Consider the following 15,592-nt stretch of genomic DNA (forward strand, 5'->3'; position numbering starts at 1 on the left):
AATCAAAATGGAGGAAAGGTATTATATGGACTCCATCGATCCAAGCAGAGCTTAAGCTTTCCGCTCCTGTGTATTGTGTAATTTTGTAGTTTTTCACTTTTTACTCTACTGTAGTTCTGTGTTTTCTTTTGTTTCCTCTATATATTTTGGATTCCTATCTTCCAAACAGGGCCGCAGTGTGCATTATAATCCGAAAAGAAAATCAAACATTACAAACTTTGACTATTAAAAAGATGCATCAATACACTACACACAGATCTAGAGTCCGGTAGACCAGATCCTAATACACCTTATAGAAAAGAATTGGAAGAGAAATTGATGTTCAAAAATAAATATACTGATGAAAGACTTCCTCGAGATCCTATAATAATACACCTTATAGAGATTGGAGGGAGTAAATAACTTCATTGCCATCAAAGAAAAATCTGATGTAACTGGGTATGCTTTTTTTAAAAAAAAATGAAAATAGTAATATTTCTATTTTTTAAAAATATTACAAATTACATTGCTATTTTTAAAATTTAATTTATAAAAAAATAGCCAAACACCAAATAGAAAAAAAGTTGTTGGATTGGATGGTCTGTTTGAACAAATTAAATATGAACAAAAATAGCCAAGTGGCCCCTTAAACTGAAGGATCATGGGCTAGGTAAAATTAACCACTCCCTGCTGGGCGTCAAAGTCAAAAGGTTACTACTACTCGTTCGTATCGTAATTAGTAGTAGGAGACCCATGCCCCGGACAGCCGGCCGGCTGCTGTGCTGTGCCGCGCGCGCACCAGCACCACTGCCGCACCGCGTGTTGTTCCTTCTTCGCCACGTCTCTTTCCCTCTAAAACTGCAGCACCCAGCCGTCTCCTATATAAGCGCATCGTCACCCCTCCCAACTCTAATCTTCCCCTTAACAACTCCACTCTCTCCCGGAAAAATCCATCCGTCCATAAAACCCAAAAAGGTTAGCAGCCTCCTTTTCTCCATCTCCCAGATCCGCACTGTCTCTGATGCTACCTGCGATCTCCAGCTGCTGTTTCTTTATTATGTGTTCGATCTCCACATGTACTGCCTGCATCGATCGATACGATTCAGCGCTGTTGATTGTTTAATTTTGGTTCATGTAGCTGGCCACGTACACAATTGATTTGATTTTGCCTGATTTTCTTGGAGTACCAAATAATCTTGGTCAGGTCGTCGTTGTTTATGCTAGCTGCAGACGAGTGACGAGTACTACTGTTTAATTCTCTGTGTGTTTATGCATCTCAGTCTCATCAGGTTTAGTTGCAAAGCAGCGATCAAAAGCAGGCCTAGACGACGGCGATCCTCAGCTCAGTAGCCAGGCAGGAGATGGAGCACGACGTGCACCACCACCACCATCAGCAGCCGGAGGAGGCCATGGAGCTGCCGCCGGGGTTCCGATTCCACCCCACCGACGAGGAGCTCATCACGCACTACCTCGCCAGGAAGGCCGCCGACCCCCGCTTCGCCCCGCGCGCCGTCGGCGTGGCCGACCTCAACAAGTGCGAGCCATGGGACCTGCCATGTAAGATCTACCTACTAGCTAGCAAATGATTGAGCGAGCTATCAAATTTAAGGTCGTTGTTCCTCCTTCATTAATGACTGACGGTCGTCACACGTGCGCCTGCGCCATGTATGGTGGTGGTGTGCAGATCGGGCGACGATGGGGGAGAAGGAGTGGTACTTCTTCTGCGTCAAGGACCGCAAGTACCCGACGGGGCTGAGGACGAACCGGGCCACCGAGTCCGGCTACTGGAAGGCGACGGGTAAGGACAGGGAGATCTTCAGGGGCAAGGCCCTCGTCGGCTTGAAGAAGACGCTCGTCTTCTACACGGGGAGGGCTCCCAGGGGCGGCAAGACCGGCTGGGTCATGCACGAGTACCGCCTCCATGGCAAGCACGCCGCCGCCGCCGCCGCCGCCAGCAGCAGCAGCAGCCTCATCCCGTCGGTCAGAGCTGGCGCGTCAAAGGTGCTAGCTTTTGTTGCTTGTCCATGCATGTCATCGACCGATCCATCCATCGGTTGCTTGATCTCGATCGAGTGGCGTGTGGATCCGTCTAACCTTGTTCATCTGTATGTGTCTTGGCCTGCATGCTCGCCGCAGGACGACTGGGTGCTGTGCAGGGTGTTCAAGAAGAGCATCGAGCCGCCGTCGTCAGTGGCCGGCGGCAGCAAGAGGTCATCATCATCGGTTGCGTGCATGGGGATGGAGGACGTCGTGGGGCCGTCCAGGTCCATGGCGGACGACTTCGCCGCGTCCACGCTGCCCCCGCTGATGGACGTGTCCGGCGGCAGCGGCGGCAACATGTCACTTTCAGCGGCGGCGGCGGCTGCGGCGTCCATCGAGCTGACGACGCCACCGGCACCACACGTGACCTGCTTCTCCAACACGCTGGAGGGCCACTTCCTGACCCCACCAACCTGCCTCCTCCCCTCCGCCGCCGCCACCGCCTCGCCGTTCCTGGCGAGCATGGCGCAGTACGACGGCGACGCGGGCGTGGGCGGCATGGTGCACGAGCTCCTGCAGGAGGCCGGCGGGTGGTACAGCAAGCTGGGCGAGAGGGAGCGGCTGAGCGGCGGCGCGTCGCAGGACACCGGCGTCACCTCGGAGGTGAACCCCGCCGAGATCTCCTCGACGCGGCACCACATGGATCACGAGGCCTCCTTTTGGGGCTTCTGATGAACTCCCCCGTCTTTTCCGTTATCGTTAAAAAATTGGATTAGAATTAGTCACTGGATTGGAAATGGAGATTGTATTGTGCTATTGAATGAATACTGTTATGTGCAAATGGGGCAAAAAAAAAAGTTGTGAACAAAGCATATATGCTTGTGTAGTACTAAATCGATTTGGTTTTAGAGGAACTCAGCGTGTAATTGTTATGTGAACACTTAGATAATCTCGTAGCGTATATACTAAAACTATTGTTTGTGTATAAAAGCTAGAAATGGCTATTTGGAGCAAGGATATTATGCCATGATCCTACAACATACTAAAATTGCAATTGAGTCACGACTTGTGACACCTAGAAAAGTGTATTTGGGACGACAATAGTGGAGCGAGGAAATTATGCCGTGATCCCGCGACACACTACACGGTTACAATTGCTATGACTTATGAGTTATGGTAGCTAGAAAAGTGTATTGGGGGTGATAGAAGTATGCTTGAAAAGGTATATTTGGATCGAGAAAATTCCGCCGCGATCTCGCAATATATTAATGTAACCATTGCCGATCATATAGCGGCCGTGATCCCGCAACATGGTGTTCTCATCAAGAGTAATGTAGATTGGATGGCAACATGTAGGAACTGCATGGGGTAAGAAAACGCATAGTATATATATATATATATATATATATATATATATATATATATATATATATATATATATATATATATATATATATGCATTTTAGAAAAAATAAAATAACTAAAATTTTGAAACATTGCTTCTTTGCCTCCCTTTTGCGAAATAGTGTGCTCCTCCTTTTGAAAGAGAAACGGATAGTAGTAGTGATATCACCTTTAAACCTAAAAGCTTGACTTACACAGTCGCGCTAGGCTAATCTAGCATTAATAAACCCCTTAGTACTAGTATGGTTTGGTGGAGCCTGAGCTATCAGTGATCAGTCCCAAAGCTCCCTACCGCTTTGTCCCATGCCATAGTGCACCTCATCATCTAGCTAGCATCTGCAAGTGTGCAGCAGCGATAGATGCATGGCCGGTTCCGTTGCCTTTGGAGCCAGGCTTTCCGATCCTCTAACACATGCATGGTCTGACCCGTTCGTCGCCGCGGAAGCGTCCAGCCGCGCGCCGCATGGCTGCCGCCACCACTGTCCACTTGGCTCCCATGCCAACGCGAGCGCGAGGCCGGGGATGTGGACCCCGCGGGGGGATCCGATCCCCACCCTGCCTCGGCACGCCACGCCACGCCATCACCCCGCGCCCACCACGCTCACGTTGTTTTCAGGTCCATCCACAGGCCACCGGACCCGCGCCGGGCTCCGCTCCGGCTGCGATCATGAGCCGCAGCAGCAATCAGCGAGGGGGAGGAGGTGCGAGGAGGCGGAGTTGGTTGGTTCACCTGTTTGTTATTAATTAAAAAAAGAAAAGAAAAATGGTGTGCCGCCACGGGCGAGTCACGCGAGGACAGGTGCGCTAGCTTCTAGTAGATCCTCTCTGCTCTGCTTCTTTAATCTGGCATCGGGGGGGGGGGGGGGGGGGGGGGGGGGGGGTGGGGGTGGGCAGAGGAGCCGGGGCGAAATATCTTAGCATTATCTCCTCGCCTTTGTTTAATCTGTCTCGTATCTTTGGACATCTCTGTTCTGTTCTGTTCTGTTCTTCCTCCAATCCTCCGGCGGACTCCACTACAACAAGTCTATTCCAATCCAATTCCACCTGTCGACTTTGCTGGTTGGGGTTTCAGATAAAGACGCAGACGCATGCATGGGCAACGGACTCAATTCACAGCTTCCTTTTGTTTAACTACTAGTATATATATCTTTTGCAGTCAAGTGTGTGTCCAGTGATTTGTACTACGGCCATTGTATGTGTACGCGGCAGGTTGTACTACTGCTAAGGTCGTCCGATTGGATCACATGAATGATTGTTCAACTCATGATTAACAAGATTGGGAGTTGAAGCTGACGTGGTCCTGTTACCTCTTGACTAGAGCTTGGGAATATATGTCCAGGATGATTCCTAACGAGTGATTTAAAACCTAATCCTGCTGTACTTCGTCGTCCAAGTCCAACTGATGAGAGCAGATGCAGAGAACCACTCTGATTGCAACTCATCATCAGGTGCAAAAACTGCCAGAACAGAACGTACGTTTGCAGAATAGGCCGGTGCGCATCAAATTGTCTTCCATTCCAGGAACAGAATAAAAACCTTCAAGTTGGGCAGATCCATCCAATCCAACTCTTTGTGTGCGAGATGGTACCATCAACGCCTATCGCCCTCAGGCTACATGCATCTGGAAACACATCCTGCAGGCCCAAGTGGCGCAAAAGCAAAACTGTGGGCGCAGGGCGGGCGGCCTTTTGTTGCAACTAGTAGCAACAGTCGCCCTAGGATAGGAGGCCTTGACAGATATGGAAGACGGTTATACCTTTGCGATGAAGATAATAATTATTATTCCTTTGATCTTGATGAAGATAAATATTATTGGCTTTCCTAAAATTTTTTGATTTTGGGTACCGTAACATTTTCATTTTTATTTGACAATTATTGTCCAATCATGGACTAATTAGACTCAAAAAATTTATTTTGCGATTTACAGACAAACTGTGTAATTAGTTTTGGTTTTCGACTATATTTAATGCTCCATACATGTACCGCAAGATTTGATGCCACGAGAAAACTTAAAAAGTTTTTAATTTTTAAGGTAAACTAAACAAGTCGTTATTGCTACCTGCTCATGCAACGAACCGGGTCAAGATCCGTCCATGCATATCCCCATCGGCAGGAGACGCCTTTCAGATCTAACAAACGCTGCATGAGACAAAGGAAGATATTCTTCGCACACCAAGATATATAGTACTACCGTAAATTGGAGTGGAAAAGGACGTGAGAATTTGGAACTGGTGTGGCATGGATGGGACATGATTCACATGCATCAAGCATGTATTTGATCCAGTTTCATATAAATAAATAAATAAAAACATGCATTTCATCCGTGACCTTGTTGGTATGGTATTTTTACATGCAGAACATCTGAAGGTCAATCAAATCAAACTAGAAAACATGCCACACGGATTCGATCGTTCTAATCTGCCAGCCAAAGTAAGCCAATAAAATCCAAAATGGAATTCTTTTTATATACAAAAGAAAAAATAGAAACGGCCACACAAGACTTTGAGGTAGTGAACATTCGAGTGATATTCCATTGTTCTCGGCCACAAAAAAGGGCAGGCCCATAAGGCCCACCAACTTGTGCGTAAGCCCGAATAAAAAAAATTACAAATGCTGGCGGGCCGAGCTTAAACGAAAAAAAGATAAAAATAATCCGGATTAGGATCGGGGTATTGAACCCGACGTGAATCGAACACGCAACCTTCTGATCTGGAGTCAGACGCGCTACCATTGCGCCACGGATCCGGCTGTATCAGTTGTCCTGAAGAACATTATAAATATCTTGATTATTGCTTCAACGAACTTACAAGTTTTAGCTCAACCAGACATTCCTCCTATATTTTATAAGATGATGAACTATATATTACTATAATTTTCAGTGCCCCACTAGCAGGAGCACTTACCAAGTCCTCCACTGTGGCGAGATGGAGCTCCAAGGGCGCCCCAAGCTGATTTGGGGCTGCAAACTCCTGCAGGGAAGATGAGATGGCTACTACACATCAACAGGCTAAACTCTCGAGCCAAGCTCTACTAGAAAAAACATCAAACCACTTGAAGAATCCCACTGCCCCGCTTTTGATGGTATCTCTTGAGGACTTGCGACCACATCTTCGTCTCGTGCTCCAGGGTGACCAGAATCACACTGCTTGCATACCAATGTCTTCGAGCGGCTGCAACTGCAACTGCATTGTCTCCCCTGGCGCATCGGCCGCGAAATCGACCTCCCCCCCCCCCCTCTGTTAGGATCGACACCATGCTGACAGTTTTGTGGCACATTTGGAAAGCCTGCAACAACTTGATCTTCACAAGGAAAACGCAGTCGCGATCTTTGTGCTTTGAAGCATTGGCAAAGATCTTGGCATATGGGCCTGTCGATACCGCAAGGACAAGACTCTCATTTTGGCCTTGATTGCCTATATCCAGGATTGTATCAGTCCCCGTGCTTCCCCTCTCATGTACTCATAGGGGGATGAACAATTGAGTAACTCCCGCCTGGTATGCCGGATGTAACTTGTAATCCCTGAGCCCTTTTTGATAGCTCAAGCCTCAATTGTTCAATGAAGTTGGTGGGGCTTCGCCCCCTGAACTGATAGGAAAAAATATTATAAATTCATCACCATTTCTATGCCTATGAAGCTGTTTGGATCATGACCGATAGTCCGATACTGGTCTAATGTCCAATGCAAAATCAAACTCATAGGGGGGCATTGGCAACGTAACGCCACCAACAGGCCAAACAAAGTGAACAGCCGCCACCGCCATAGTGCTGGGGTCTCTTTAGCTAACAGTACTAAGGCCGCAAGTCCCAATCTGCTTCCATGTTGGTGAAGTACGTAGTGGTACCTAAAGTAAGTACGTACTACGTTGGTGACGGTTTAGTGCTGGGTCTTTGCTCATGGTACTACTAATTAAGCCGCGCGCTAGCTGGGTCTTATAGCTAATGGAGTAATGGTAGTACTACGTAGTACTAATTAAGCCGCAAGTCCCCATCTGCATGCTTCCACGCTGATGTGTGCTGTGTGTGATGAAGTACGTAGTGTGGGGTGGTACCTTGTACTACGTACCTACGTTGGTGACGGTTTGTTCCGCGCGGCTTATAGCGACGCCCGATCAACAAAGGGCAGCACGCTCATGAATGCATATGCCCCCGATCCGATCCGTCGAGTCGACATTGTACAAGCAGAGACGACACTCGGCATCGATCGACGGCTATAACTACGTGTGTCGTCCCGGCCGGCGATCGATCGCGAACCGTACGTAGCAGTCGTAGTATTGTCATGGCGACATGGCGTAATCACGCGGTAGCTCGTACCATCCGATCTAACCCGCCGGCGGCCGGCTAGCTAACACGACGACCCATCCATCCATCCAATCGCGTGCCGCAACCACGGTAGCTCCAGCTAACATTTTCCGTAGCTAGCCGTAGTAGTAGACGGGGTGTAGAGCCGCGCGCCGGTGCCTTCATTGCGCGCACACACGCGCGCGGCCGAGCAGGGGGAAAAAAAAAAGGACAGCCCGGGCTGGGCCGAGCGAGCCATCCGCGCCGCCGAGCCCGCGAGACCCTGTCTGGTCGCGGCGCGCGAGCATGAGGATCGCACGCGTGCTGCGGTCCTGCGGATACGGACGGGGGCTTCTCATCAGGGAATAATCAGCGAGATGGAAGGGCGGGCGGGGCGGACGACATGTCCTGGCGTCCCCAATTGAAGGAACCACGTGTCCCTGTCGCCCGGTGGTTGCGCCGTCCATTCGGCCCCCGTTCGCCGCCCGCGCCTCGCGCGTACGAACGCCCGCCCGGCGCGCAGCACTTGCCAGCCCGGCCGCGCGCTTTGCATGCATGCATCGACCCATATAGTACTACCGTACCATGCATGCATGATGTCTGAAAACTCCTGCATTCTGAAATTGGATGGAGCGAAGGCGAACGACGGGCCTTGATTTTATTGGGCCGTTCACTGTCCAGGATTCAGAAATGAAAATCATGCATGATACGTGGCGTGGCTGAAATTGGCAGACTCTCAGTTCAAATTCCCGCTCAACACCCTCTCGCCTGCGGCAAATGCACCAAGGTCTGTAGAATTTAATCAAATACAGTATATATATATATACTCATTACTTGGTATACTACCTGTTAAATTACCACGAGCCTGCTGTTGAAAACTGAACCCCTGCGCCTGCAGCAAGGAAAGACGAAAGCTTGTTTCATCTGCAAGAACAATTCACCGTGTACTAGTACCATATTAACACCTGGAACGTGAACGGTTGAGTGGTCAAACCGTACAAGGGGAAGAAAAAGAAAGAAAGGTCCAAGTAATTTCACTGAACAGTGAACACAGAGGGAAGATGAAAGAACACTGCAGAAAAACCGTGCAAAGCATGTTGAGCCTGACTGGAGGGCGATGACAGAAAATGGGGTCACCTGATCGGAAAAGCAATCGCTGGATGGACCGCTGGTTTTGCCCCCCGTAATAAATTAGGATCATGCAGGCTCGTTTCTTTACCAGAGCAGCACGGCTGTGCTCTGCTGTGCTGTCTGCATGTGCATCACAAAAAGTTCTTTTTTACTCCCTTGAACAGTACAGTAGCGCCATTCCATTCCAGTTCTTACGGGCCATTAATGCACGCGTGTCGTCGGTCCACGCTGCTACTACTACGAGCACATGCATTGACCGTGTCAGTAGGTCACCAGTCAAATTCCTTCTTCTCCTTCACCAGTCAAATTACTGCCGAGACCCCCAAGAACAACAGCTGCGCTCCTCTCAGGTTAAACTCTGCGACCTGACCTGCTGCGGCGGATCTCATCAATGCCAAGTGATGTCCGTACCTGTCTGTTAGGTTGGTCATTCTCGCCTTCTTGGTGCGTGAAACAGGAAAGGTACTGCGTGATCATGCTAGTCAGCAGTAACTTAATTTGTCCATTACGAGTAGTTTTGACCTGTACTTACCCTACCCTTGGGGGGGGGGGGGTGATTTTTCTTTCTCCTCGGAAACAGGCCACCTGAGTGATCCCGTCTCTTCTCTTCTCTTCTCTGTCGCTGACATTTCACATGAACACTTTAATCTTCGAGTGTGTGGAGCAGCGTGCAGAGGATGCACAGAGCGCCTACGAGCATCCGAGGACTCCTGATCGGGTGGCAGGTCACGTCCTTCTCTTCTCTCACTCCCACACCGGCGTGATGCTGACTGACCGGGGCGGTCGGCATCGTCGCCGTCGGTGCCTAGGTGCAACTCAATTTAGATCAGGAAGAACCGAAACTTTTACATGTCCGCTGAGTACAATTCCGAAGGGATTGAAAAGAAAAGAAAAAACTCAGCATGTCTTCCACGCTGACTGTCAAAATGAAGCTTACTACATTTGAGACCGACGGATAATTCCTTGGCTACTGGCTAGGATGCACATGGGTTTTGTGGACAGATCTGTTTAGACATCGCTGGGTGGTCCTGTGGCAATTTTCCATGGAAACCGCACAATTAATGGCCTAACTGATCCACTGTTCCTACCATGACTCGACTGTAATGTAATGTAATGTAACTGGGCATAATTTTCACAGAGGCTGTCCCTCCCCTTTGCATGGTTCTGCTCAGAGTAAAACGAGTTACTGAAAATGCTTTCAGAATTCAGAGAGGGGAACGCGGCAACTGGGATCCCCTCAGTGCGTCGCACTTGATCTCTTCGAAACTGTGAGGAGCAGAGTAAAAAAAAACGAGTTGCTGAATGCCAACAGAGTCAGGGGATGTTTGGATGCCGGCCACAAGTCGCCACGCCTAACATTAGGCTCGCCACGTTTACTTTGGTAGCTGTTTGGTTAAGCACGCAGGTATGGCTCGCCACAGCCACATAATCATCTCGCCACAGTTTTCTTCAACCAAAGTGTGGCGGCCGTTTTTACCGCCGCACTACTCTGTGGCGCGCCACCGCATTAAAAAAGCTTCTCCACAACTTCTCTGTCCCTCCGTAAAGACCCATCTCGATCTCTCCGGCCTAGTCCCATGGCTTCTCCCTCTCTCGTCGTCTTGCCGGCTGAGCACGTTTGCTTTCTCCGTCCACACAGGTGGTGGCCGAGGCTAAGCACGGGGCCAACGAGCGTGGTGGTCGTCCATGGCTGAGGTGCGAGTGCGACTCCTGCTTGAGTTGAGTCAAGCTCTACTGGAGTTTTGGAGGCCGTCCATGGCGGAGAGCCATGGCTCGAAGCCGTATAGCTGTAGAAAATAATGGGGAATGGATAAGACACTTCCTTCTTGTAGGCTGGACCACAAGCAGCTTTTCTTCGTGAGGAAGCCTTGTAGCCTTGTAGACATACTTAACAACATGATTAATTACCTACATCGTTGTTTGCTATACTTTTTCTACACTGATCTAAAAATCCATTCTAACAAGATCATATATTTTTCTTGGGCAAAGGAAGTACATATGAAGTTTGATTTGTCACATGTCAAATATCTGTGACAATCATCCTAATAAATGGAATTTGGGGCATTTTGATCGACATGTGGCTGCAATCCAAACAACTACCATAATTCTTTTGTCTAATATTTATAGCAATAAACCAAACAATAGCCACACTATTTTTTTGCCACGTCTTAGTTGCCAACCAAACACTCCTAATTTGCCATAGAGTGTGGCTTGCACCTAACCTTAGGCGTGGCAAACTGTGGGCTGACAACCAAACATGCCCTCAATCGCGCAACGACACGGCGCACATTCTTTTTCACCCGCAAGCGGCAGTCGGCTTCACCATAACTCCCCCCCCCCCCCCCCCCCCCCCCCCCCCCCGCGCCCAGAACAGGGCAGTATACCATGCGTCGCGGTGTAGGGCTGGGGCCCCGGTCCGCCGGCCAGTGCGCTCCGCCAGAAACAGCAGGACCCTGCCGCCTGCAAGTGCCAGTACCAGGCACAGTTAAACTGGGCAGGCCAACAACATCTCGCCCAATGGCTGCTCCGGCAGCCACTCAGTGCTGTGCCGTGGCTGGCACCAAGAAGACGAGCAGAGGCAGAGCTCGCGCCAGATGCAGTCAAACAAACATGCATCCAGACTCGTACTGCCAGGAAAAAAATAAAACGTTTGCTTGTGCCTTGTTTAGTTCCAAAAAATTTTGCAAAATTTTTCAGATTCTCCGTCACATCGAATCTTTAGACGCATACATGGAGTATTAAATATAGACAAAAATAAAAACTAATTGCATAGTTTGGTCGGAATTGATGAGATGAATCTTTTGAGCCTAGTTAGTCCGTGATTGGACAATATTTGTCACAAACAAACGGAAAGTGCTACAGTATCTGTTTTGTAAAATTTTTTGGAACTAAACAAGGCGGTATGGTATGGTATGGTAAGAACTCGGATCCGAGGCCAGAGACACACCCTGTAGCGCACGCCGCACAGCACGAGCACGGCGGCCTTAGACGGCCGGGGAATGTGGCACGGCCGAGCCACAAGTTTAAGCGCATGAATACGCAGCTCGGCCGTCCCTTTCGGTCGGTACGTAGACGACGCCCCTGCCGAGTAGCCGCCGCCGCCAGCGCGCACGGGATGGAGGCGGCGGCGCGCGCTCCCGTAGCCCGCGGCGGACCAAGCCGACCGGCCGGCCGCGCACCACCACCAACCGCTGTCGCCGTCGTCCGGGGACGTACACGTAGTACCTTTGGTTCCTTTGCTGGAGCCCGGCCCGGTCGGCCGCCTTCTTCCGCGCGCTAACGGTGGCGCACGTGCGGCGCGCATGACGAGGGACGGGAAGGCCAGGTGCGCCTGACGGATGGGCCTCCCCCTGGGCGGGCGGGCGGGCGTGGCCGCACGGAAAGCCAGGAAGATTCTCCCTCCGGGTGCACTGGGCAGGCAGGCAGTCAGTACTGGGTACTCGGCAGCACGTACACGTACGCCAGTCGCCCAGGGCATGCACCACCGCCCGCACGCCCCCGCTCTATTTATGCCGCTTGCTAGCGACACCGACCGGGGGTCACTTGCCCACTAGTCACTTCATTCCCTGTCACTAGAGGAGCTGCTCCCGGCCTTTCACCGATCGATCCTTTCTCCTGTGTGCGATCGCGTCTGGCCGGGATCGATGGGGAGGTCGCCGTGCTGCGAGAAGGAGGCAGGGCTGAAGAAGGGCCCGTGGACGCCCGAGGAGGACCAGAAGCTGCTCGCCTTCATCGAGCAGCACGGCCACGGCTGCTGGCGCTCGCTGCCGGCCAAGGCCGGTGAGAACCGAAATTTCGTTCGTTTTATTTGCGATCGAGGACATGCAGTGTGCTCATGCTCATGCATGGTGTGTGTGTGTGTGTTTCGCGTCTGTTCTGCAGGGCTGCGGCGGTGCGGCAAGAGCTGCCGGCTCCGGTGGACCAACTACCTGCGGCCGGACATCAAGCGGGGCAAGTTCACGCTCCAGGAGGAGCAGACCATCATCCAGCTCCACGCTCTCCTCGGCAACAGGTGATCATCATGCACTTGATCCGTTCGCTAGCTTGCGACGACGTACGACGGCACATGTACAGCTCGTCGTGTGTGTCTCGTACTCTCGTGTTCGTGCACCTTTTTTTTTTCCCCCCGTAAGAACGTGGTGAGACTGAGGTGGTGTAGTGTAGCAAAAAAAAAACTAGTCGCACGACCGAGTTTATTTTGCTTTGGTTAGTCACGTTTGTCATTAATGTTGGCGAGCCCGCTTGCCTCGCTGTGTGCCTCGCTATCCCTGTCAGGGCGAGCGACCGGACCGTCGTCACCGCCCGCTTGTCGTGTCGCCCTGGCCCTGCCATGCATGTTGACCTGTAAAACCAATGCCTCGCCCCATCATTCCTGCCATCCCGGCCTGTCTGTCCTGTGCTGCTGCTCTTCCGATCCACCACGACACGAGCTCCTTCAATGCCCCTTCGCACCACACGCACCTCTAATCATTAACGCCAAACCATTTTCACTGTTCGAGTTATTACTAGTAACATTGCATTATGCTTGCTTTGCTTGCTTCACCGGATGAAATGAAATGAAAAAAAAAAGACTGACAGTGACATGCCCGCGTGCAATCCGCAGGTGGTCATCGATCGCGACGCACCTGCCCAAACGCACGGACAACGAGATCAAGAACTACTGGAACACGCACCTCAAGAAGCGGCTCGCCAAGATGGGCATCGACCCCGTCACGCACAAGCCCCGCGCCGACTTGGGCGCCTCCTCCGGCTCTGCTGCAGGCGCCGGCGCCGGCGCGCGCTACAGGGCCGCCGCGCACCTCAGCCACACGGCGCAGTGGGAGAGCGCGCGCCTCGAGGCCGAGGCGCGCCTGGCGCGCGAGGCCAAGCTGCGCGCCATCGTCTCGCCGCCGCCCGCGCCCGCGCCAGGGCCAGGGACAGGGCCGGCGTTTATCAGCGGGCTCGAGTCGCCGACGTCGACTCTGAGCTTCTCCGAGAGCGCGCAGCTGTTCGCTAACGCGCCGCCGCACGACACCCACGGCACGCCGCGCCACGCCCTGACGCCGCCGCGCTCTTACGAGGAGGCGTTCGGGGAGCTGCAGCCGCAGCAGCAGCGCTTCGGCGACGCAGCCGCGCCGGGCTTCGTCCTTGCCGGCGTCCTTCTCGACAGCTCTGTCGCCGGCGCGGATCAGCAGAGGTTCGCAGCCTCGTCGACGGACGCCAGCGTCAGCGTCAGTGAGCAGCAGGAGGAAGAGGACAAGGGCTACTGGAGCAGCATACTGAATATGGTCAATTCTTCCATGTCGTCGTCTTCGTCCTCGTTGACCTCCGACGCTGTCACGGACCCCGCCATGTACTTGCCGGCGGCGGCGGCGGCGGAGTTCTGAGTGACTGTCACGCAATAATGAACTTGTGCTAATGTTACTTTTGTCATGTGTGTTGGTTGCTAGGTGTTTTGATTCTAGTTTACGTGCTAATGGGTGTCCACGTGTTTTGGTTTTTATTATGTGCAATAAACGTGTAGTACGGACTGATTTTGTTTGCGTGGGTGTCTCCAATGTAGTACAAATAACAGTGTTACTGTTCAGGTTTCATGCGTATGCCTTTGAAATTTGGTGCTTCTAAGAGTAAAAGAAAATGGGAATCGACAAATCCATCAAAGGCAAATCCAATTCCAGGGACAATAATGCCTTTGCCCAACCCTTACCGATCGAGGCTATTCAACCCTGCAATTGAGCAGGCTCCATAACGTCACCTGGTGCCGAGTGCTGACTAGACGCCCGTGAGGCCGTGAACGCCTTTCCCCCACTGTGCATTTAGGTGTTGTTTGGTTCAGTCAAAAGAATGGTCGATAATAATGGAATCATTTGCTGATGCCATCTATAAGGATTTTACAGAAAGCACTATTTGTTTGGTTGTTGTGTGTATGGCTGGACTAACAAATATGAGCGGTAACGACTTTGCACATGGGTGTATCAGTTCTCTCAGCTATCGATTACGCCAGAGCCAAATCAAAAATGAAGTAACATGATCTGTTATCGCTGTGAACTGTTACAGCATAAAAAAAAGGAAAAAAAAGAACTAAACAATAACTTAATTTCCATGGCCGACTATGGGCTTACAACCGGTTGGAAATCCTCCTCAAAAGTCAAGAATGATTTATGTTTCATGAGCAGGAATGTAAACGGGAAATTTTTAGTCGGGAGATGCCTCCCCATCTTCGTCCCATGAACACTTGCGATACTTGTTTCCATTGCGCACATCCCCATCCTCATGTTGGGAATCGATTCACGACGAGATCCCTAACATCACAATGTTTTATCCATCCAACCTTTAATTAATCGCTTTGATATCTAGTCCATGCTATTTACACGCTTTAATAAAAAATAGGTTATGCAAAAAAGTGCCTTCATTTCCCACACGCTATGTTTTTTTCCCTTTCACAAGTTAACATGTAAAGGTGCTCCGCTTCCTCCTTGGTACCTAAAAAAAGCTTGTCGACGAGGATATATAGTTGGAAGTTTTGGTTGAAGCTTTGTTGTGGAGTTGTTTATGGTGCTCTAAGGTGTGTATCCTGTAGGCTACACACGCGTGCTTTGGTTCCGGAGACTCTCTGTCGAGGCTTCGACTCCCTTGTGCTGCTTGTCTCTTGGGAAATATGGAAAAAGCGGAACCGTAGGACATTCGACGACAAGTCCATATCGACAACACAGCTGCTATGCTTGACCTGGACAGAAGGCGGGGCTAGATCTCGGCGGGCTTCCGCAAGCTCAACCCCCCCCTGTTGGCATTGGTGGCCTAGCCACGGCTCCTTCCCACCACGGTCGCAAATTAGTTTCC

At 50.9% G+C, this 15,592-nt stretch overlaps 2 protein-coding genes and 1 non-coding gene across 4 annotated transcripts; 2 read left to right on the forward strand and 1 right to left on the reverse strand.

The window, feature by feature from the left end:
• On the forward strand, positions 848-2,963 carry LOC8070554 (NAC domain-containing protein 79). Of its 2 annotated transcripts, XM_002452295.2 has the most exons (4): positions 848-954; positions 1,260-1,536; positions 1,664-1,980; positions 2,116-2,963. In XM_002452295.2, exons 2-4 carry the CDS (start codon positions 1,341-1,343, stop codon positions 2,689-2,691), a joined length of 1,089 nt encoding a protein of 362 aa, XP_002452340.1. In that variant the 5' UTR covers positions 848-954; positions 1,260-1,340; the 3' UTR covers positions 2,692-2,963. The 2 variants fall into 2 exon arrangements, with proteins under 2 accessions (XP_002452340.1, XP_021314112.1); XM_021458437.1 differs by having other exon boundaries at positions 896-1,536.
• TRNAW-CCA lies at positions 6,037-6,108 on the reverse strand. Its single transcript has one exon. It is a non-coding gene; the product is annotated as a tRNA-Trp (tRNA).
• On the forward strand, positions 12,273-14,339 carry LOC8070555 (transcription factor MYB16). Its single transcript, XM_021460193.1, has 3 exons — positions 12,273-12,553; positions 12,656-12,785; positions 13,377-14,339. Exons 1-3 carry the CDS (start codon positions 12,418-12,420, stop codon positions 14,137-14,139), a joined length of 1,029 nt encoding a protein of 342 aa, XP_021315868.1. The 5' UTR covers positions 12,273-12,417; the 3' UTR covers positions 14,140-14,339.

The sequence above is a fragment of the Sorghum bicolor genome, chromosome 4, assembly GCF_000003195.3.
Source record: "Sorghum bicolor cultivar BTx623 chromosome 4, Sorghum_bicolor_NCBIv3, whole genome shotgun sequence".
In the NCBI taxonomy this organism is placed as follows: domain Eukaryota; kingdom Viridiplantae; phylum Streptophyta; class Magnoliopsida; order Poales; family Poaceae; genus Sorghum; species Sorghum bicolor.